The following is a 25,184-nucleotide window of genomic DNA, read 5'->3' as shown; positions in this document are numbered from 1 at the left end:
ATCATTTTAACTGACTGCACCCTGCCCGCCAGGGAGAGTGGCAGCACGTCCCACCTCTTAAACTCCTCCTCCATCTGCTCCACCAGCCTCGTGAAGTTAAGCTTATGTAGGGCCCCCCAGCTCCTAGCCACCTGGGCCCCCAGCTACCTGAAACTCCTCTCCGCCCTTTTTAGCGGGAGCTCCCCAATCCCCCTCTCCTGGTCTCCCAGGTGCACTACGAACTCGCTCTTCCCGATATTAAGCTTGTACCCGGAGAAATCTCCAAACTCCCTAAGGATCCTCATCACCTCCAGCATTCCCCCCACCGGGTCCGCTACATATAGCAACAAATCATCCGCATAGAGCGACACCCGATGCTCCTCCCCACCCTGCACCAGCCCCCTCCAGTTCCTCGACTCCCTCAACTCCATGGCCAGGGGTTCAATCGCCAGTGCAAAGAGCAGGGGGGACAGGGGACACCCCTGCCTCGTCCCCCAGTGTAGCCGGAAATACTCTGACCTCCTTCTGTTCGTGGCCACACTCTTCTGTTCGTGGCCACACTCGCCACCGGGGCCTCAAACAGCAGCCTCAACCACCTGACGAACCCCTCCCCGAACCCAAACCTTTTCAACACCTCCCACAGGCACCCCCACTCCACCCTATCAAAGTCCTTCTCCGCATCCATCGCCGCCACTATCTCTGCCTCCCCTTCCATCGCTGGCATCATTATAACATTCAAGAGCCTCCGTACATTGGTATTCAACTGCCTCACTTTCACAAACCCCGTCTGATCCTCGTGTATGACCTGCGGCACACAGTCCTCTATCCTCATGGCCAAAGTCTTTGCCAGCAACTTTGCGTCTACATTTAAGAGAACGGCCTGTATGACCCACACTGTAGGGTCCTCCACCCCCAGAAACCTCAGCCAGTCCAGGAAGCGACCCATCCCTCCCTCTTCCAGTGGGGGCTCAGACCGGTACAGTTCCTCGTAGAAGTCCCTGAAGACCCCATTGATACTCACCGCACTTCGCACCGTGTTCCCTCCTCCATCCCTAACTCCCCCATCTCCCTAGCTGCCTCTCGCTTCCGAAGCTGGTGTGCCAGCAAACGGCTCGCCTTTTCTCCGTATTTATACACCACCCCCTGCGCCTCCGCCTTCCTGGTGGTCAACAAATCGAACTCCCTAAGCAATCCCTCCTCCAGGGGCCTCTGCGTACCGCCTTTCCATCCTCACCATCTCCCCCCACCAACCTCTCCCTCTCTCCTTGCCCCCCTCCTCTCCTTGTGTGCCCTAACGGAGATCAGCTCTCCTCTGACCACCACCTTCAGCGCCTCCCAGACCACCCCTACTTGCACCTCCCCATTGTCATTAGCCTCCAGGTACCTCTCGATACACCTCCGGACCCGCCCACTCACCTCCTCGTCCGCCAGCAACCCCACCTCTAGGCGCTGGTCCCTCGCCTCCCCCAACTCGAGGTCCACCCAGTGCGGAGCATGATCAGAAATGGCTATCGCCGAGTACTCCGTATCCTCCACCCTCGGTATCAGCGCCCTGTTCAATCCGGGAGTAGGCCTTGTGGACATGGGAGAAGAATGAAAATTCCCTGGCCCCCAGCCTCGCAAACCTCCATGGATCCACCCCTCCCATCTGGTCCATGAACCCCCTCAGCACCTTGGCCGCCGCCAGCCTCCTGCCCGTCCTAGACCTAGAGCGATCCAATGCCGGGTCCAGCACCGTGTTGAAATTCCCCCCCCCGATTATCAGGCCCCCTGTCTCCAGGTCCGGAATCCGGCCCAGGATATGCCGCATGAACCCCGCATCATCCCAATTCGGGGCATATACATTGACCAGCACCACCCGCTCACCCTGCAGCTTGCCACTTACCATCACATACCTACCGCCATTGTCTGCCACAATGCTCGACGCCTCAAACGACACTCTCTTCCCTACCAAGATCACCACCCCCCGATTTTTTGCATCCAAAGCCGAATGAAACACCTGCCCTACCCACCCCTTTCTCAACCTTACTTGATCCGCCACCCTCAGGTGCATCTCCTGAAGCATGGCCACATCCGCCTTCAGCCCCTTCAGGTGCGCGAACACCCGGGCCCGCTTGACCGGCCCATTCAGTCCCCTTACATTCCAGGTTATCAGTCGGATCAGGTGGCTACTCACTCCTCTCCCCCGCCAACTAGCCATAGCTCTTCCTAAGCCAGCCACGTGCCCGCGCCCGCCCGCAGCAGCAGACCCCCGCCCCGACCTCCTCTACCAACTCCAGTTCCCCCTCGGCCATTCCAGTAGCAACCCGGTCGTCCTTCCGCCACCCCCCCCCACCCGGCTGCATTGCTCCCCCATTGCACTCCTATAAGTCAGCTGACTCCTGCTGACCCCAGCCACTCCATCGACCCCCCCCCCCCCCGGCGCTGTCCACCAGCGGGATCTCATCCATTCCACTCAGCATGGGAGAAAAAGCCCGCGCTTCCCAGCTCCGGCCCCGCCCCTTCAGCCCTAAACGCGGGAAGGGGGGAAATAAGCCCGTGCTTTCCACTCGCCCCCCCACCACGAGCCCGCCCGGCGGACCTAATTAAAACAATGCCCAATCAACCCCCAAAAAAACAAGAACCCCCCCTCGAAACACAACCCAAAAATTCCCAACCATCCCTCCACCGCGACCCCTCAGCCCCGACCCTTAGTCTGAGTCCAGTTTTTCGGCCTGAACAAAGGCCCACGCCTCCTCCGGGGACTCGAAATAATGGTGTCGATCCTTATAGGTGACCCACAGACGTGCCGGCTGCAGCATACCGAACTTCACCCCTTTCCTGTGCAGCACTGCCTTCGCCTGGTTGTAACCAGCCCTCTTCTTGGCCACCTCCGCGCTCCAATCCTGGCAGATCCGGACCTCCGCATTCTCCCACCTGCTGCTCTGCTCCTTCTTGGCCCACCTTAACACACTCTCGATCAGCAAACCGGTGGAACCGCAATAGCACCGCCCACAGCGGCTCGCTGGGCTTGGGCCTCCTCGCCAGCACTCGGTGGGCCCCCTCCAGCTCCAAGGGCCCCTGAAAGGCCCCCGCTCCCATCAGCGAATTCAGCATGGTGACCACGTAGGCCCCCCATGTCCAATCCCTCCAGCCCCTTCGCGAGACCCAGGATCCGCAGGTTTTTCCGCCTCGACCGGTTCTCCATCTCCTCGAACCTCACCTGCCATTTCTTGTGGAGCGCCTCCACCAGGCCCAGGATTCTGTCCTCATTCTCAGAGACCTTCTGCCGGACCTCCCGGATTGCCGCCCCTTGGGCGGTCTGGGTGTCCAGCAGCTTATCGATTGAAGCCTTCATTGGCTCCAGCAGCTCTGCTTTCAGTTCCTTAAAACAGCGCTGGAGAAGCTCCTGCTGCTCTTGCGTCCACTGCCTCCACACTGCCCGGTCTCCGCCCGCCGCCATCTTGGTCCTCCTCCCTCGCACCTTTCTTTGCTTCAATGCCACCTTTTAAAAAATCGCCCCACTCCTGGTCCAATCCATACACTATCGGGGGAATGTTGATGTCCCCTTCCCACACTGGGAAACGTCAAGCGCCATTACGGGCCCTAAAAAGAGCCCAAAAGTCCGTTTTTAGCGGGAGCTGCTGAGCGTGCGACTTAGCTCCGCATAGCCGCAACCGGAAGCCTGAAAATTGTTGTTACAAATGCCTTAATAAAATATTTTTTTAAAAACAAGAAAAACTGTCAGAAGAGAAAGCAAACTTTTACCTTAAGGAATTCTCTACATAACCTAAAACACTTTGGTTGCCTGTCAGGGTAAGTTGAGAAAAATAGGAGTTCAAGTCTCAAGTGAATTAAAACTGAAGCGACAGATGACCAGTTTTAAAAAAAACTTATTATTTCTTCAGTGTTTGAAGACACTCCATGCATATGTATTTTAATTCTCAGCTGCCTCCCACCTTCATGCTACAGCATGAAAACACGAACACGCAGAACCTTCGACAATGCTGATATAAACATATCTTCCAAAATATTCACCGTACGAAGTCTTACAACACCAGATTAAAGTCCAACAGGTTTGTTTCGTTGTCACTAGCTTTCGGAGCGCTGCTCCTTCCTCAGGTGAATGAAGAGGTCTGTTCCAGAAACACATATATAGACAAATTCAAAGATGCCAAACAATGCTTTGAATGCGACCATTAGCAGGTGATTAAATCTTTACAGATCCAGAGATGGGGTAACCCCAGGTTAAAGGGGTGTGAATTGTACCAAGCCAGGACAGTTGGTAGGATTTTGCAGGCCAGATGGTGGGGGATGAATGTAATGCGACATGAATCCCAGGTCCCGGTTGAGGCCGCACTCATGTGTGCGGAACTTGGCTATAAGTTTCTGCTCGGCGATTCTGCGATGTCGCGGGTCCTGAAGGCCGCCTTGGAGAACGCTTACCCGGAGATCAGAGGCTGAATGTCCTTGACTGCTGAAGTGTTCCCCGACTGGAAGGGAACATTCCTGCCTGGTGATTGTTGCGCGATGTCCGTTCATTCGTTGTCGCAGCGTCTGCATGGTCTCGCCAATGTACCAAGCTTCGGGACATCCTTTCCTGCAGCGTATGAGGTAGACAACGTTGGCCGAGTCGCACGAGTATGTACCGCGTACCTGGTGGGTGGTGTTCTCACGTGTAATAGTGGTATCCATGTCGATGATCTGGCACGTCTTGCAGAGATTGCCATGACAGGGTTGTGTGGTGTCGTGGTCGCTGTTCTGAAGACTGGGACTAAGCGTTCTCCAAGGCGGCCTTCAGGACCCGCGACAACGCAGAATCGCCGAGCAGAAACTTATAGCCAAGTTCCGCACACGAGTGCGGCCTCAACCGGGACCTGGGATTCATGTCGCATTACATTCATCCCCCACCATCTGGCCTGCAAAATCCTGCCAACTGTCCTGGCTTGGTACAATTCACACCTCTTTAACCTGGGGTTACCCCATCTCTGGATCTGTAAAGATTTAATCACCTGCTAATGGTCGCATTCCAAGCATTGTTTGGCATCTTTGAATTTGTCTATATATATGTGTTTCTGGAACAGACCTCTTCATTCACCTGAGGATGGAGCAGCGCTCCGAAAGCTAGTGACATCGAAACAAACCTGTTGGACTTTAACCTGGTGTTGTAAGACTTCGTACTGTGCTCACCCCAGTCCAACGCCGGCATCTCCACATCAAAATATTCACAGATATCCTTTCCATCTGGTGCCTTCCACAGATAAGTATAAAAAAATCAAAAATGCTCAGTTGTACTTCAGTGAGCGACTTAGAAATACATATACTTCAACACTGTATTTAAAGGATACAAAGCAACGAAGTGCAAAATATTGTACCTTAGCTGTATCAATCCTGTAAATTGCTCTCCCACTAAACAGGATAGAGAGCAAATTACATTTGAGGTCTTCTCACCAAAATGCCAGGTCTCTCAAAGTGAAATATCAACCAGCAACGTTTTTTGTTGGGAGCTCTCGGTCACGCCCTCCTCTGGAGGCAGCAGAAATTTAGTCCCAACAGAACCAACTACTGTATTGTCCAATGCACCTCAACAACTTTATCGTTCAATGGGGCGGCCTGCATGTGTAAATCATAGCAGACACTGCAGCTCTATCCTGAACGTGCTGCCTCCTTCCCCAATGCTGGGCTCCCACCCTAAATCAAACCAAACAAGGGATATTCCAGGTCTTCACTGATCCAGGACAAAGCTCAACTATAGTCCTTGTGCCTATGGTATTCCACTTCAGTGTTCGCCAGGATGAAATTTTAGGCTGGGTAGATACAGAAGTGAAAAACTATTTTGTTTTCTAAAAGCCTCCCCAAACAACTTGTTTGCAGAAACAGAAAATACTGGGAAAACTCAGCAGGCCTGGCATGTGTGAAGAGAAAAACAGAGTTAACATTTAGAGTCCATATGACTCTTCTTTACACACTCGAAACATTAACAGTTTCTCTCTCCACAAACACTGCAGGCCTGCCGAGTTTATCCAGCGTTTTCTGTTTTTATTTCAGATTTCCATCATCTGCAGCATTTTGCTTTTAATTAGTTTATTGAGAAAGATGGAAGGAATTGGGACTGTTTTACTTGGAGAAGATTCAGAGATTTGATGGATGTATTCAAAATTATGAGGGGCCCAGACAATAGATCGGGAAAAACTGTCCTCATTGGTGGAAGGATCAAGAACGGGGAGTGCACAGTTTTAAAGGAATTGGCAAAAGTCAGAGAGAAAGGAGAAACATTTTCATAAGTGGTTAAGATCTAGAATGCGCTGCATGTGTGTGTGCGGTGAAAGCAGACTCAATCGAGGCATTCGGATTATCCGAAAAGGAAGAATGTGTAAAGTTATGGGGAGAAGGCAGGGAAATGGCATTAGGCGCAATGCTCATTCAGAGAGCCAGTGCAGACCATGAATTGAATGGAACAATTGTGATCCTGTAAAGACAGCAGCCAACATGGTACCTGGCCACATAGGTAAATGCTGAGATCACAGTTGAATACCACTGTCCGCACTGCTGCCTCACAGCAGCAGGATCAATTTTGGTGACTGTATGTGGAGTTTGCATGTTTTTCCCGTGCCTCTAGGTGCTCCGGTTTCCTTCCAGTCCAAAAATGTGCAGGTTAGGTGGATTGGCCATGCTACCTTTCCACTTGGTATCCAATGGTTAGGTGAGGTTATGGGGATAGGACAGGGGTATGGGCCTAGGTAGGGGTGTTCTTTTGGAGGTTATTGCAGACTCGATGGGCTAATTGATCTCCTTCTAAACTATGTCTCTACAAAAAGAGGAAAAGTTATGATTCGTATACTTGACCACTACCAAATGACCAATGCTGAGAAGAGCATACCTGCAGATGTCGGGTGAGATGATCAGATGCGAATGTGATGCCCTCCAACAGCCCACCAATAGTCACTAGCTAAGGCTCAAACCTGAAGTACAGCCACTTGAATAAAGGTCCTATAGGTTGCAGGATGTACGCACGAAGCTCAGTGTGCAAGACAGGAGAGAAACTCATTATTAAAAGACTAGTAAATCATGAACTCAATGTTGACTTGGCACTTCGCTAATGCATGTTACAAACAATGGTTTGACTATTGTTCAATTCCAATGCTCATTATACTTGAGCATTGCTGATTATCAAACCAAGCCGACTTTAGGACAACTTCAGAATTGTCTCCCAATATCCCTTCAGGACTGAATCCCAAGCATGATTCAAGATTTTGTGCCTTCGGGGATGCTTGTATTCAATGTATTAGAATCATAGAATTTACAGTGCAGAAGGAGGCCATTCAGCCCATCGAGTCTGCACCGGCCCTTGAAAAGAACACTATACTTAATCCCACACCTCCATCCTATCCCCATAACCCGATCTAACCTTTTGGACACTAAGGGGCAATTTAGCATGGCGAATCCATGAAACCTGCATATCTTTGGATTTTTGAACATCAGCATGTTAAGTGAGAAAATGCAACACCCAACTTGCACACTGCGACATCTCACCGAAAAAGCAATAAAATATCAGATACAGGTCAGGATTCTCCGACACCCACCCCTCACACGCAGCGGGACCTGGCAGGTAAGCGTGGGGGGGGGGGGGCATGGTGGCCTGGTCCGCAATCAGGGCCTACTGATCCTGCGGACGGGCTGTTTCCATGGGGGCCTTCTTTCCTCCGCGCCGGTCCCCTGCAGGGCTCCGCCATATTGCCCAGGGGCCGGCGCGAGAAGAGAACCCCCACGCATGTGCGGAAATGCGCTGGCCGTTCCGCGCATGCACGAGATTACGCCGGCCGTTCCGTACATGCGCGAACTCACTCCGGCTGAAGTGGCGCCAACCACTCCGGCGCCAACCTAGCCCCCGAAAATTTGGACAATTCCTCACTTTCGGGGGCTGTTGCCGCCAGAGTGGTTGCCGCCGGCTTTCCTGCCGGCGTGGGGACTTAGTCCCCAGAAGGGAGAATCCCACCCTTATTGCTTTGATTAAATAAATGACTTTCATTTGTGGGGGAAATGAAAACAAAAGACCACAAAAGATAAGTTCTGTAAGGAACTCAAAAGAAACCTAATCCAGAAACGCACTAGAATGTGGAACTCATGGAGTAGTTGAGGCAAATAACATAGATACATTTCAGAGGAAGCTAGATAAACACATGCAGGGAGAAATTGGTCATGTTCAGAGGGTTAGATAAGGAAGGGTAGAAGGGCGCTTGTGTGCAGCATAAACACAAGCATGGAGCAGATGGGTGGCTCGGTAGCACAGCGGTTAGCACCGTGGTTCCACAGCTCCAGGTTCGATTCCCGCCTTGGGTCACTGTGCGGAGTCTGCACGTTCTCCCGTGTCTGCGTGGGTTTCCTCCGGGTGCTCCGGTTTCCTCCCACAGTCCAAAGATGCGCAAGTTAGGTTGAGTGGCCATGCTAATTTGCCCTTAGTGTCCAAAAGATTCGGAGGGGCTACGGGGATAGGGTGGAAGTGTGGGCTTAAGTGGGGTGGTCTTTCCAAGGGTCGGTGCAGAATCGATGGGCCAAATGGCCTCCTTCTGTAAATTCTATGTCTGTTTCTTTGTTGTAGACTTGCGTGAGGCACCAATCCCTGAACTTCCAACTCAAGAGATTAAGATGTATTTCCTACTTCATGCCCATATAGTTATAGAAGGATTGTTATGACAGCGAAATGCAAGTCGAGAGATGTTTGTTGGCTGCAATGTGCTTTTGGCTGAATGTTACTACGGGTGAGCGGAGGAAATATCCGAGTGTTTGGTACAATAAGGAAAGGCACTGACCTGGTGATGTTCAACATGGATGCCGTCTCCTGTAGGCCAGCGGTGCTTCCCATTGTAACCGCCACCTCCACCTCCTCCTCCGCCACCTCCAGTACCACCACCCCCAGCTACTCCACTGCCACCACCTCCCCCCAGATGCTCCCCAGGCTGCCGCTGGAAGAAATAATCCACCATGGCATCATCCTGCGAGCGGCCTGCGGCTAGCGCAAGCGCTGGCACAACTACTGGCACGGGAGGCCCCATCGAGCCTTGCGTGGAAACCGAGGCGGCGGCCAGCACCTGGGAGGCAGCGTGCTGTTGCTGCTGGGGGCCGGCAGCAGAGGGTCCTGTTAACACCACTGGCATGTTGTGAGCGACGCTGTTACCAAAACTGTCCTGAGGTGGCGGCTGCTGCTGATACTGCTGCTGGGGGAGGGAGTCCTGCCAGAGCACTTCATTCATACCTTAAAAACACAGGGAACAACCATTCCACCTACACCTGCAAAACAAATAATAAAACAATTTAAAATATTATTGCAAACATTAAAAGTACATACACATATAAAATCAAAAATTTTGCTTTTAAGTTTTTAAAATGCAAGGTTTTTTTCAAGAAATTGCATAATTACTTGCAAACAGTTTCTTACTGAAAATGGGCTTTGATAGTATTTCAACATGCAAATCCGACCCGAATTTCCCCACGTGTTGGAATATACCATTAATTTAAAAATGATCACATGTGAATGTGAATAGAAGAGCTTCCCCCACCCTTTTTGAAAATAAGCTTTCAGAAATAAGGAAATAAACATCCCAAAAGCTTCCAGGAATTAAATCAACATATACATTTAACAAAAGAAAACAGAATTGAACAAGAAAGATATTGATTAAAATGGTTTTGAAGAGCACGTGAATCTCTCTCAATACATCCCATGTGTTGCAATGTACTTTACAACATAAAGTAAAAAATCAAATCATAAAATTCAGAGGCACGTGCCAGAAAAAGACTTTTTAAAATATTAATCACTTCTTTGATTAGCACATGACCATGTAATCCTCAGCTTCGATTTTCCATGCACCCAAATACAAGTTTATAAATTAACACGGAAATTCAAAATATAGCTGATATTTGACGAGCACTGCACAAGCAACAACTACCCCCCCCCCCCCCCCCCCCCCCCCACCCCCGCGCCTCAAAATAAAAACCCACAGCATGTGCCTTGGCACTGCAGAATATAGACAAGCAAGGACAAACAGAAACCAAAATACACATTGTGCAAAAATACTAGAAGTGCTGGGCTGGGGATATTCCAATCTTACTGCAAATGTTTTTCAGTTTCCTAATTTTTTTACTACTTAATGGAAATTATATAATTTCGATAATGCTTCTGAATTGTGGATGGACCTGCCTTTGTATCTCAATATCCATGTGCCTGAACATGTATTTATTAAAAATATACGAAGTCTGAACAGGACTGACCGGAAGGTGTTAAATTGCAGCTTGATTTAAAAACAAGCTTTCCTCTTAATTCCGTGTAATTCACACCCATAGTCAACCGTGCTCTCTATGTACGCACCTCATCAAAAAAAGGAACATGAAGCCCAACACACACACACATATATATATATATATAATATATATATATTTTTTTAAAATAAAACAGGGGTATGGGGAATTTTATCCGTCAACTAATCAAGTCCATGTATTTCATATATCTTTCAATAAAACATTGTACTGGTTAAAATACATGTTTTGCACAATCACATCGAAGAGAAATTTTACAAAACACAAGTGAATTGAGTCATCAAAACATATTTGTGTACAACTATTAACCTCAGTTGAATCGCAGAGGAAAAGCAAAGATCAACATATTCTTCAAAAGAAACCAATTGTTTTACCAATTATGTAAAATGTACATCATCCAAAAATATACAGGACAGAAAAATAAAAATAAAAATCCTCATTTAATCCTCATTGTATGCATCAGGAACAGCCACAGTTGGGACATATGCAGAAACCATACAACTTTCCTAATTACAGGCCTGGAAGGGCTGGCTGCACCAACACCTACAAAGAGAAAAAAACCTAACATCTGAATTTTAGACAATACCAGCTCTTATTTTCTTGCTGAAATAGTGAAAGCAACTGATCCTGCACATAGACTAGCTTTCATGAATTTCACTATTCACCCTATCAGCATTAAAACACGGGAATTACAACTTACTAAAGTGTTTATTCGCCCCCCCTCTTAGGCAACCTTTTTTTTTGTGTCTGGTTGAGCAGTAACTCATTCCACCAAGAGGAGAAAAATAATTTTGGGAGGTGTAATAAGTGGCAACATATTTCACTGAAAAATCTTTGGCACAACAAATCTTAATTTTACCCAAGTGCAATGCCCTCCGCACCGGCCACATTTCACAACCCTCCGTTTCAAATGTACATTTCAAGCTTTTAAGCAAGTAAACACATATTCCAATTGATGTTGCAATTATGAAAATAGCCCCAGTAGTTCATGCATTGAAACTAGCCTTCCTTCCCCATTGTAAAAGCCTCGTTTCCTGAAATAATTGAAAGCAGCACATTTTCGCAAACTTTAACCATCTGGCTTTGTGTAGAGGTGGATCAGTCTTTAAAATGTCCCCCTTTTCCCCTTCTAAAATCCCCCCCCCCCAAATTAGTTACAATGCTGTTTGTGCCTCCCCTCCCCCCCGCCCAAACTCCCTACACACACACATACACACATTACAACAATGGCCCCCGAGCCCAAAATACTGGGCAGAAAGGGGCGCTGGAGGAAAACTAATCGCACAATTTCTCCCCCTGCGGCTCCCCACCGCCTCTCAATATCGGGTTCGGCGGCTCGCTGGGTGTCTTAGCTGTCGACTGGTGGGGTCGGGCTCACATACTCACAGGCAGAGAGGGCGGATTGCAGCGGATGGCGGCCCCTTCTCCGTTCTTTCTCTACAACATGGCGCTACACTGGGACACTCCAGCGCAAGGCATCCTGGGTGAGGGCAGCCTCCCTTCCCCCACTCCCTCTGCCTTTGTCTCACTTACAGTATCTTGGAGACAGGTGACAGCCTCACCCCCCTTTAAAACCCTTCCCTTCCATCATTTCACCATTCCAGATATTAATATCCTTCATTTCTACAACTTAAAACTCAATTCAAAAGTCAAAAAGGTGAAAACACCAGCATAGTTTTTGTTTAAAGCACTGACATTGTAATTGCAAACCACAAATTTGGCCTAATTTCCCTGACTGTAGATTTACATTATGATCCACATATCTCTCTTCCTCCCCCCCCCCCCCCCCGGTTATTTAGCACTCATTAAATTAAAAGAAAGCAGGAAAATAAATGAAATGCAACATTATACACTATGGGCAGACTTTGTCAGCAAAAGGCCGGGAACTACAAAAGTGCTGCTGGTTTTTATTTTAGGCAAGATAGTGTTTGCACTGGGGGCTGTAATGCAGCTGAAGATGGGTTTTCATTGCAGGCTGACATTGCATTCACACTACTTGGACAAATTGTATGAGGGGTGTAAGAGTTAAGTACAAAGAGCTGCACAGTACGATTATACAGCACCCATATTATACGAAAGGCTGCAAATTGGACATTAACCAGGACGGCAAATGTGCACAAAAGAGCAATGGGGGAAAGAATTAAGGCACGATTCTAGAATTTGGAACAGCAACAGAGGGAAACGAAGACTTGTGGACAGAAAAGTGTGGCAGAAGAGGGCTCGCGTCAGTGCCCTGGTCAATATTTATCCATCAAATGAACATCATAAAAACATGAGTATTGCTGAAAAAAATAAACATTTCTTGTCGAAGCTTTTCATCTTCGGCTCATCAGGATATCAGCAAGAGTACAATGTCAAGGGAAACCAACAAAATGATGCTGTATGAGAAGAGAATGTTGATTGGTTGGTGAGTGGACTTTGATTGATAACGGCGTTGCATTGGAGGATACACCAGTTGATGGTGACTGACAGTTAAAAAAGATTAGCTGACACATTACTGTTTGTGGGAGCTTGCTGTGCATTAATTGGCTGCCAGAACAATGACTACACAGCAAAAGTACTTCATTGGTTGTAAAACACTTTGGGATGTCCTGTGTTGCAGATGTTATATAAATGCAAGGTTTTTTTTTTCATCTGCCACAACAGTTACACCTTTGCAAGCATAGCCAAGTGGGAGTTCATATACACAAACAACATACTTTTATACAGTGCCTTTAAAATAAGGAAATGCTTAATGTCTGAGTGACAGTATCAGGAGTGAGCACCATTCACACTAACTTCATTGCAGTGTTCATGTAAGCCTACTTGTGGCACTAATAAAGATTATAAGGAAGGAAATTTGGGTATCATTTATTGGCGGTTGGGTCAAAAGATTAGGAGGTGGATCTCGTGAGCTTCGAGAGAGAGAGCATGCGGGGAGACAGGAAAAAACACATGAAAGAGGTGTATTCAGGGCTGGGGCATGCTCACGTCACTTTCCAATCTGTTGAGACTGGATACAACAGACCAAACCTGCCATCACTTGTTCGTAAAAATACATAATGAACTTGCATTTCGTTAGCACCTTTCATAACCTCAGGATGTTCCGAGATGCTTTACTACCAATTATGAACTTTAAGTATTGTTTGTATTGTAATGGAGGGAATTGCTGGGGCCAATTTGTGCAAAATAAGGTCCCACAAACAAGAATGAGATAAATGAATAAATCATTTTTAAGTAAGTGATATAAACACAGACTAGAACACCAGGAAAATTCTTCTGCTCTTCAAACAACAGTACCGTGGGCTCTTTTATGTCTACCTGCGAGAACAGACCAGACCTCATTTTAATGCCTCATCCAAAAGGCAGCACTTAGAATAGTGCAGAATTTCCTCAGTGCTATACAAGAGTGTTATAGACAGTACTCAGAATTTACAGTGCAGAAGCAGGCCATTCGGCCCATCGAGTCTGCACTGGCTCTTTGAAAGAGCACCCTACCCAAGCCCATAACTCCACCCTATCCCCATAACCCAGTAACCCCACCCAACACTAAGGGCAATTTTGGACACTAAGGGCAATTTAGCATGGCCAACCCACCTAACCCGCACATCTTTGGACTGTGGGAGGAAACCGGAGCACCCGGAGGAAACCCACGCACACACGGGGAGAACTTGCAGACTCCGCACAGACAGTGACCCAAGCTGGGAATCGAACCTGGGACCCTGGAGCTATGAAGCAATTGTGCTAACCACTATGCTACTGTGAGAAACACAGCTCACTTAATCACACTACCGTGCTGCCCAAACCCACATTATGTGCTCAAGTACCTGATGTGGAGCATGAGCCCACAACCTTCTGACTCAGAGGCATGAGATGACATGTCAGCTAAAAACTGTTGATCAAATCTCACTCAGGTACTTTTTCAACCAAACTGGACACTCAACTGATTTTACACTCATAGGAGCAGAAGGTACCCAGTCAGCTCCTCAAGCCTATTTTGCCAGTCAATGTAGATCAGTCAATCTGTATCTTGCAATGTCAAGCACAAGCAGTGTGTTATTGTACTTGAAGGAACCACAGCCCATTGCATTCCATCAGTCACAATGGGGGCTGACTCAGTAGGTATATCATCACTTTTACACCAGTATACAAACTGTTGGCAGCAAGGCAAAATGAGAGTATAACCGCACCCTAATCATAGAATTTACAGTGCAGGAGGTCATTCGGCCCATCGAGTCTGCACCGGCTCTTTTCTTTTGAAAGAGCACCCTACCCAAGCCCACACCTCCACCCTATCCCCATAACCGAGTAACCCCACCCAACACTAAGGGCAATTTTAGACATTAAGGGCAATTTAGCATGGCCAATCCACCTGACCGGCACATCTTTGGACTGTGGGAGGAAACCGGAGCACCCGGAGGAAGCCCACGCACATACATGGAGAACGTGCAGACTCTGCACAGACAGTGACCCAAGCCGGGAATCGAACCTGGGACCCTGGAGTTGTGAAGCAATTGTGCTAACCACCATGCTACCGTGCTGCCCTAAGACAGTCAAATGTTGAAGATATTGCTGGTGATCTTGAAATCACATTAAATTCCATCAAATATTGGGCTATGAGGTCATCCGAAGTCAAGTAGAAAGAATCCCAGCCACAGTGACAAGTCTGTCCTCCATATTCCATTCTGTGAGCCAAGCTGGCTGGTGCGCTGGAGTGCTGTCTAGCTTGGGTATCAAGACTACCAAGTCTAGCATAAGATCTTGAAATTCTATCTTGGAGCTACCTCGTACCGATCACCCCTATCTATCTCCCCCTAAGAATCTAGTGATATCCATTTGAAATGGTCGGCCAGGTAAGGCAGGAGCTCTGTGGATTTCCCCATTTCACCTTTATCCCAGCAATCGGCCCCTCAAAGCCAAGGAAACCCAATTTGTTTTGCATTGGTCATGGTTGACTCTTCACTGCCCTCTGGATTTAATGATGTGGAGATGCCGGTGTTGGACTGGGGTGAGCACAATAAGAAGTCTTAAAACACCAGGTTAAAGTCCAACAGGTTTGTTTCGAATCACTAGCTTTCGGAGCACTGCTCCTTCCTTGTGCTCTGGATTTAAGACAGTGTCTCATCACCACCTTCTCAAGTACAACTGGGAAAGGGGAATAAATACTGGTCTTGCCTGGGACACCCACATCCTGTGAATTAATTTAAAAAAATAAGGGCCTGTTGATTTGGATAGGCTGGCCTATGGTGGTACCTTATTAGTGGATAATCTTAAAACAGAACAAGGTCTGTTTGCATCTGGAATTGGGACATATACAAATCAAACTTTATGGCAGGCATCACCCCCCCCCCCCCCCGCCCCAACACTTTAAAAATTCCCATGGTGTACACCTCTAGGGTCGAAGTGAACAAAACGCTTGGGAACCCCTGAACTGGAAGGATGAATTTCAATGGGCTGAATTCACTTTCCTCATCCCCAACTTCCCTCACTTTCATTTATTCTTTAATGTGGAGGGTATCATCCTGCATCAACACTAGGATGCACTAGGACTACTCCTGCCAGTCACAGCGCCTGGATCCAGGGCAACCACACCAGGGCAACTTTTAAAATTAAATTCAACAAGGCTGCGAATTTGAGAAATGCTGGAGTCACAAAAAACCCAATTGGTTTTGTAATCTCCTTCAGGGAAGGTAACCTGTCATTCTTCGCCAGGTTGGTCACAGATAACTCCAGTCCTGTATTATGTTCTGATCCTTAATGCCTTGTGACATATGTACTCTAATTGTAACAGCAATGACAAGACTGAAGGACCAATACCAACACACGATGGGAAAAAATACATTCTCGCCAGTGTCCTCCAAATCCTGAAGAATAAAGAAAAAGTCTGAGGTGCTAATCAAAGCATAAAATGCTGTAAATACTCCACAGACCAGCAGCTTCAGTGAAGAGAGAAAAACAGATCAGAGTTTGCACATTCTCCCCGTATCTGCATGGGTTTCACCCCCACAACCCAAAGACGTGCAGGTAAGGTGGATTGGTCACGCTAAATTGTCCCTTCCTTGGGGAAAAAAAAAATTGTGCCCCCAAAATTATTATTTTTTTTAAAAAAAGAACAGAGTCAACATTATCATCAGAGCCCAAATTGTTGTTTGGTAATACAGAACTTGAGTATTGCTGAGTAAAGACATTGGGCGTGATCCACCGGCCACGTTGCACTCTCCTTTGAGCGCAGTGCAGATGGTGGATGCCAAGAGAGCCCTCTCGCTGGCTTCCTGGAAGTCTTCACGCCTCATGGGACTCACCCAAGTCCCGCGAGGCATCAGAGTCGGAATCAAACGGCGCGCACCGAAGTCCAGCATCCACCGGCCTCACGGGATCCACTGGCCTCCCCATTGAGGTCGCAGCTGGGCGCCGTTCAGCACTGGTCCACACAAACGTGGACCAGACGGAACGGCGCCCAGGGGGTCTCCCGGGTCATTGGAGACCCCTGGGTGAACGGGGTCAGTGCAGGGTGGTGCCCTGGCCCTCCCCATGGAACGTGGGCACCTTGACACTGCCTAGCTGGCACTACCAAAGTGCCCGAATGGCACCTGTCAAGCAGGCAGCACTATCTGTGTATCAGGGTGCCTGAATGACAGAGTGGCACCAAGGGTCAGGGGCCAAGGGGGGCCATTCCCATGAAAGGAAAACAAAGGAGGGGGGATTTGATCGGTGGGGGTGTACAGGGAAAGTAAGTAGGGGCCCTGGAAGGGAGGGGTGCCGTGAGGAGACTTGAAGAGCCTGAAGAAGGGGACCCCATAGCGGGATGTCCTCACTTGGGGGTGGGGGGTAGTGTCCAATTGTTATGGATCCAGATTTACAGAACCCCAAAGTGTTTCATGGAGTTCAACCGACCCACAACTTTTAATAGATTGTGTGGGAAGCACACGGTGTACTCTCCAGGTATGATACAGCAGAAATGGACAAATGGTTTTTAAAACAAAACAATGTTTATTCTATGAACTCAAGTTAACCTTTTAAAAACAAACATTGAATATCTTAACACCCATTACTTCAAAGATAACCCCAAAGGACTACAACACTAAATAATCCTTCAAACTGTTCCTTTAAACATCCAAAAGACTTCAAACATTCAAAAGTAGGAGCACATTAGGTTACATTCAATATATTTATAGTCTTTGGATTGCAGAAATCAACAGACCAGCTCTGAGTTTCTTCCTGCAGCTCACAGCAAAACACACAGACACTCCCAGCTGCCTTCTCAAACTGAAACTCAAAAAAGCAGAAGCGAGCTCAGCTCCCCCCAACCTCTTGACATCACTTCAGTAATATGATCAGCTCCATTTCTTAAAGGTACATTGCTTAAACATCCATTTCTTAAAGGTACTCTCACATGACACATGTGTGAGGGGCGGTGTGACATTGCCCATGGGTGAGGGGTGTGGGGAATCCACAAGTTCACTTGGAGATCAGGGTACCCTTTCAAAATGGCAGCCCGATCTCGGAGTTCAGCTCCCCAGTGCTAACCCGGCCTCAGGTCACTGTCCATGTGAGGTTTGCACATTCTCCCCGTGTCAGAGTGGGTCTCACCCGCACAACCCAAAGATGTGCAGGGTAGGTGGATTGGCCATGCTAAATCACCCCTTAATTGGAAAAAAAAGAATCGAGTACTCTAAATTTTTTTTAAACAAATAAAATAAAAGGTAGAAATTTACAGGAATATGGGGGAACAGCAGGTATCGGGCCAATTGGACTTCCTTTTCAAAGAAACATGAGGGGCACAATGGGCCAAATAGTCACCTTATGTGGTCTACAATTCTAAGAAATTTATCAGCAAGGTACTTACAAAATGTTTTTAATTCATTCTCATCTGCAAGGACCAGCATTTCTTAACTGGCCAGTTGGAAGCGTTTTTTATTCCAGATCCCACAGCAATGTGGTTGACTCTCCAATGACCCCTGAAATGGCTGAGCAAACCATTCAGTTGTACCATACCACTAACTTCAAGTAAATAGGGAATGAAACTGGATGGACCACCCAACATGGACCTGGGTACCGGAAGTGACAATAGTAAACCCAGCCCTGTCGACCCTGCAAAGTGGTCCTTTTTTTTTGTAAAATAGTTTATTAAGGCATTTGTGATTTAATAACAGTAAACCATATACAAACAACTATAAACATAATGCAAAGACCGTCTACCTCTCTCACAAGTCCCACCTTCCTAGAACAGTAATCTAGACTAAACCCCCTCCCCCCCCCCCCCCCCCCCCCCCCCTCTGCTGACAGTTAATTTTCTCTAAAGAAGTCGACAAACGGCTGCCACCTCCAGACGAATCCTAGCATTGACCCTCTTAGGGCGAACGTGATTTTCTCAAGACTGAGGAAACCAGCCATGTCATTAACCCAGGTCTCTGATTTCGGGGTCTTCGAGTCCCTCCATGCTAACCGTATCCGTCTCCGGGCTACCAAGGAGGCAAAGGCCAAGACGTCGGCCTCTCTCGCCCCTTGGACCCCCGGGTCTTCCGACACCCTGAAAATCGCCACCTCTGGACTCGGTGCCACCCTAGTTTTTAACACCATGGACATGACATCTGCAAACCCCTGCCAGAATCCCCTAAACTTCGAACATGCCCAAAACATGTGGACATGGTTCGCTGGCCCTCCCGCACACCTTGCACACCTGTCTTCTATTCCACAAAACCTGCTCATCCGGGCCACCGTCATGTGTGCCCGGTGAACGACCTTAAATTGTATCAGGCTGAGCCTGACGCATGATGTGGACGTGTTGACCCTGCTTTACTCATCCGCCCAGAGACCTGCCTCTATCTCTCCCCCTAACTCATCCTCCCATCTGTGCTTTAGCTCCTGTCTGCGTTTCCTCTGACTCCATGAGTTCTTGATAGATATCTGAGACCTTCCCTCTCCCACCCATACTCTAGAAATTACCCTATCTTGTATCCCCCGTGGCAGTAGGAGCGGAAAGGTTGGAACCTGCCTTCATAAGAAGTCTTGAATCTGCAGATACCTAAACCTATTCCCTCCCGTCAACTCAAACTTCTCTAACTCCCTCAAACCGGGGAAGATGCCATCTATAAACAAATCTCCCATCCTCCCGATCCCTGCTCTCTGCCATCCCCGAAACCCTCCATCTAGTCTCCCTGGGGCAAACCGATGGTTGCTACAGTTTGGAGACCAAACCAAAGCTGCCTCCGCTCTTTGCAAAGTGGTCCTTACTAACCTCTGGGGCTTTTTCAAAAATTGGCAGAGCTGTCTCACAGACTTGTCAAGCAACAGCCTGACAAAGGCACTCAAGGAATCAGACCTTACAGACAATGTCCCAAACCCATTATCACCATCTCTGGGTATGATCTGTCCCACCATCAGGCAGGGGTGGCGGCCCAATGGTATACATTTGGGAGGGAGTTGTCCTGGGTGTACTCAACATCGACTCCCGACCTCATGACATCGCATGGCATCAGGTCAAACATGGGCAAGGGAACTTTCTGCTGATTACAATGTACCATCCCCACAACAGCTTATAAATCGGTACTCCTCCAAATTGAACACCATTTGGTGGAAGCACTGAGGGGGCAAAGGCACAGAAAGGCGCAGAATGTGCACTCCATTATCATGAGTGGCTCAGTAGCACCACTACTGACCAAGCTGGCTGAGTCCTAAAGGATTAACTGCTTGATAGGGTCTACGGCCGGTGGTGCGGAAACCAACAAGAAGGAAAAACATACTAGACTTCATCCTCAGCAACCTGCCTGCCATAGATGCATCTGTCCATGACAGTTTCGGTAGGACGGACCACTGCACGGAACTTATGGAGATGAAGTCCCGTCTTCACATTGGGGATACCGTTCATCATGTAGTGTGGCACTACCATAGTGCTAAATGGGATAGATTCAGAACAGAACCAGCAACTCAAGGCTGGGCATCCATTTGTTTTTAATTTAGAGTACCCAATTCTTTTTTTCCAATGAAGAGGCAAATTAGCATGGTCAATTCACCCACCCTACACATGTTTTTGGGTTGTGGGGGTGAGAACCAGGTGAGAATGTACAAGACTGGACATCCATGAGGCGCTATTGACAATCAGCAGCCTGACATATCCCCCATTCTACCATTTCCACCAAACCAAGAGGTCAATCCTGGTTCAATGAAGAGTGCCAGAGGACATGCCAGGAGAAGTCCAAAGCATATCAGAAAATGTGGGGTCGTACCTGGTGAAGCAACAACACATGTCAAACAACATAAGCAGCAAGTGACAGACAGAGCTAAGCGATTCCACAACCAATGGGTCAGATCCAAGCTCTGCATTCCTGCTACATCCAGTTGTGAAAGGTGCTGGTTGATTAAACAACTCACTGGAGGCTGCTACACAAATATCCCCATCCTCAACGATGGAGGAGCCCAGCACATCAGTGAAAAAGACAAGGCTGAGCATTTTCAATAATCTTCAACCAGAAATGCTGAGTGGGTGATCCATCTCAGCTTCCTCTACAGATTCCAGCAGTCTTCGGCCCATTTGATGCACTTACAGCTGAAGGCACTGGATACTACAAAGGTTATGGGCCCTGACAACATTCCGGCAACAGTCCTGAAAACTCGCTTTCCAGAACTTGCCACACCCCTAGCCAAACTGTTCCAGTGCAGCTACAACACTGACATCTACCCGACAATGTGGAAAATTGCCCAACTACGTCCTGTCCACAAAAGAAGAACAAACAAACCTGGCAAACTACTGCTACTACCCAGCAGACTACTCTTGATCATCAGTAAAGTGATGGAAGGGGTCATCAACAGTGTTATTAAGCTGCACCTACTTAGCAATAAACCTGCTCACTGACAGTCCTTTCCACTAGGGTTACTTAGCTCCTGACCTCATTACAGTCTTGGTTCAAACATGGACATACGTGGTGAGGCGGGTGTGACTATCCTTGAAATTAAGGCCGAATTTGACCAAGGATAGCATCAACAAGCCCTAGCTAAACTGGAGTCTATGATGATCAGGGGAAACCCTCCGCTGGTTGGAGTCACACCTGGCACAAAGGAAGATGGTTGTGGTCGTTGGAGGGCAATCATCTCAATCCCACAACATCGCTGCAGTGGTTTCTCAGGGTAGTGTCCTAGGCCCAGCAATCTTCAGCTGCTTCACCAATGACCTTCCTTCAGAAATGCTGATGTTCGCTGATGATTGCACAACGTTCAGCACCATTCGTGACTCCTCAGATACTGAAGGAGTCTATATCCAATTGCTACACGACCTGGTCAATATCCAGGCTTAGGCAAGTCACATTCGCACCATACAAGTGCCAGGCAATGACCATCCGCAACAAGAGAGGATCTAACCATCGCCCCTTGACATTCAATGGCATCACCATCGCTGAACCCCCACAATCAACATCCTGGGGGTTACCATTAACCAGAAACGGACTACGGACTAGCCATATATAAATACTGTGGCTACAAGAGGTCAGAAGCTAGGAATTGGGTAGCACGGTGCATAGTGATTAGCACTGCTGCCTCACAGCGCCAGGGACCCGGGTTCGATTCTGACCCATGGTGACTGTCCGTTTGCATGTTCTCCCCTTGTCTGCGTGGGTTTCCTCCGGGTGCTCTGGTTTCCTCCCACAGTCCAAAGATGTGCAGGTTAGGTGGATTGGCCACGTTAAATTGCTCCTTAAGTGTCCAAAAGGTTAGGTGGAGTTACTGGGTTATGAGGATTGGGTGGGGGCGTGGGCCTAGGTAAGGTGCTCTTTCAGAGGGTAGGTACAGATTCGATGGGCCGAATGGCCTCCTGCTGCACTGTAGGGATTTCATTAATCCTGCAGCAAGTAACTCACCTCGTTCCCCAAAGCCTGCCCACCATCTTACAAGGCAAAATTCAGGAGTTTGATGGAATACTCTCCCCTTGCCTGGATAAGTGAAACTCCAATAACACTCAAGAAACCTGACACCATAGAGGATCCTAGAACTCCCTCTCTAACAGCACTGAGGGTGCACCTACACCTCAGGGACTGCAGGGTTCAAGAAGGCGGGTCATCACCACCTTCTCAAGGACAATTTGGGATGGGCAATAAATATCAGTCTCGCCAATGACATCCACATCCTGTAAATGAATAAAAAATATAATCTAATGGTTGTCCAGTCCATTCCAGAGGGCAAGAGTGAGCCATATTGACACAGATCTGGTCACTGTGAGTTTCAAGAATCAGGTGTGTTTTTACTACCACCTGACAGCTTCATGGGCACCATTTTATTTCCAGATTTAAAAAAAAAGAATTTCAATGCATTGTGGAACTTGAACTCTCTGGATTATTAATCCAGGCCAGGGTGGAATTTTCCAGACAAAATGACAACGTGTCACTTTCAGCGCAAAATTGGTACGCCACCCTGCCGGTTTCGGCTGCACAATCCGGATAGCAATTTTTAGGCAATTTAGGAATCCTTTTTTCCCTACATGAAAAATGCTGCACCTGAGGCACCAAGCATCTGATTCGCCGACCCTGGGGGTCACCTGAGCATCTCAATCAAGGGGGTGCTGCATTTAAACAGCTCCGCAGAAGTAGATATCATTCAAGTCAGGAGGCTGCAGCTTGAAGACCAGAGAGAGCCCTCACTCGATTGCTGGATGGTGTGGAGGAGGTGGGCCACAGTCTACCCACGGGTCAGCAGAAGGCGCCCCAGCAAGGTCACAAATCCCATTTTGGAGACGGTGGCAGCACTGGTCAGTGCCAGCAGCCTGACTAAGAGGACAGGGGTTCAATGTTGGAAAAAAATTTAATGACCTAATACGATCTACAAGGGTAAGTGCCCCCCCCCCCCCCCCCCTCCCGTTATCCCTTGGCACTCCACCCTCCGTCAACCTCTGGAATGTCACCGTGAACCTACATATCGGCACCTTACAGGTTCCCAGCACCCGATCTCCCAGCAACATCGTCCAAGTCCCACTCCGCCTGCACTCCTTATTGGAACCCCTTCCTGCTTAGACGCAGTGCCCACACAAATCAGTTGTCGTCGACCTATGACCTGTCAACCATCCGGCTCACATTATCCACACAATAGCCCACAACCTGAGAAGGGGGGGCAGTGAAACGCCCGAGGTAAGGATTTTGACTCTTTTTGAGGAGAGAGCCATGAATCCTGCAAGGGAGGTTCACAAGCAGGCCTGCACAGAGAGCAAGGCCGATTTGCAACAGAAAAGTGAGGACCCACTGCACCTTCCTCCAGATGATCAGTGAGTTCTTTTGTTGTCCAAATTCTTGACCGTGCCATACACTAAGAAATCTGAATGCCCCCTTCCTGATACTGTGCACAGGGTGATGCGACAGCATCAGTGCCCCCCGAAAGTAGGCCAGGGCCCTCCAGGTCCTAGCTCTCCAGAGGATGCTTGCCAACAGCATCTCAGACAACAGAGCGTGGAAGGCAGCAGGCTTCCTCCACGTCTGATGTGCACCCTGGGAATACACCGAGATGTACTGGGAGGGTTCGCATGGCTAAGGAATTGTAGTGGCACAAAGTGGCCGTGGGTGAAGTTCGGCACAAATAGTAGAGGGTCATATTGAAATGTCACAATTGTACTTGTCACCTTATTAAACCCTCTTGTTGCTCACAACCTGAGGCCTCGATTTGACGCTCCTCCCACTGCGATATGTCCTCATCCCATCTGGACAGATTTTCTCACAGGCCGTCAATGTAAGGGAAACGGTTAGGCTCACTCAAACTGAGAGTAACATACATCCTGGAGGGGCTCGGGCATTAATTAGTGACAAAGTGATGTGGGCCCTAACCTCACTCGTGAAGACAGCGTATTGGCAGCAGACAGACCGGAATCAAGACATTAGCAAAAGTTGAGGAGCATTAGAGCCCTTTTCACTGCGAGTCGTCATCACCATCCTGCGTTGACGTCTAAGCAGGCACAAAGATTCTTCACACCCAGCACCCTAAAGACTTGGTTTTCATGCAGACCTCCTCCCTTGGTCGCGGAGAGGTCACAAAATTCTGAGGGGGGGGGGGGCAAGTTGTACAACTATCAGACAACATGATGGGCCTAATGTGCGAAGCGGGAAGCTCAATGAGGGCATCCCGGGACCTCCTGTCGATGTGAACACACCCCGTCGCCTGGCCTCCATCCTCTGGCTCCTCTTCGGCCTCTCCAACCACTCCCTCCTGGACTTACTCCTCATTAGAGGGGACGTCCTGCTCCTCCTGGTCGTCATCATTAAGGACGTCACCCCACTGCTATGCCACGTTATGTAGGGCACAGCAGACCACAGCGATGCAAGAGAGCCTCTGGGGACTGTACTGCAGGGCCCCACTGGACCTGCTGAAGCAGCGGAAGCATATCTTCTGGAACCCGATACATCACTCAATCACAGACCGGGTGGCACTGTGAGCCTTGTTGTAATGGGCCTCTACATGGATCTCGAACTCTGCATCGGTCTCAGGCCTGCGCACTAGCAACATCAGTCTCAGCAGGTATCCCTTGTCCCCAATGGGCCATCCCTGCTGCGTGGGATGGCCCTCGAATATTCCATGGATTTGTGATTGCCCAAGGGTGAAGCTATCATGTACAGTCCCTGGAAAATGTGCATACACGTGCATGATCCTCATCTGATGATCACAGACCATCTGGGCATTATCTGGAACGGTTCCACTCCCTTAATAAATGGGACTCCCTCATGCCATGGGGCGTGTAGAGCCACAAGAGTGCCATCTATGGCCCCCTATACTTGTGGCAGTCCAGCTATGGTGATGAATCCTGTAGTCCTCTCGTCCTGATGGGCCTGATGGTTCAAAAGTAGCCCGATGCCCTGGCATAGAGTACATCTGTGACCTCACAGATGCATTTGTGGGCGGATAACTGCGAAATGCCACACAGGTCACCATGGAGCTCTAGAATGATCCCGTGGCATAGAGGCCGAGGGCTG

The 25,184-nt window shown here is 48.6% G+C and overlaps 1 protein-coding gene across 14 annotated transcripts in view; it reads right to left on the bottom strand.

The window, feature by feature from the left end:
- Positions 1 to 25,184, bottom strand: part of LOC140412215 (pumilio homolog 1-like) — a 208,390-nt gene that overhangs the window by 124,201 nt on the left and 59,005 nt on the right. For 5 of the 14 annotated variants that reach the window (XM_072500813.1, XM_072500815.1, XM_072500818.1 and 2 more), the window contains one exon: positions 9,212 to 9,246. In XM_072500813.1, the coding sequence (XP_072356914.1) occupies positions 9,212 to 9,246 (35 nt within the window). Of the gene's footprint in view, positions 1 to 8,768; positions 9,247 to 10,969; positions 11,052 to 11,655; positions 11,792 to 25,184 lie in introns of those variants that run through there. The other 9 variants (XM_072500804.1, XM_072500807.1, XM_072500808.1 and 6 more) reach the window with 5 other exon arrangements.

Source organism: Scyliorhinus torazame, chromosome 1 (genome assembly GCF_047496885.1).
Source record: "Scyliorhinus torazame isolate Kashiwa2021f chromosome 1, sScyTor2.1, whole genome shotgun sequence".
Taxonomy (NCBI): domain Eukaryota; kingdom Metazoa; phylum Chordata; class Chondrichthyes; order Carcharhiniformes; family Scyliorhinidae; genus Scyliorhinus; species Scyliorhinus torazame.
Note: the sequence above shows the minus strand (reverse complement) of the source record. Positions and strands in the feature narration are given on the sequence as shown.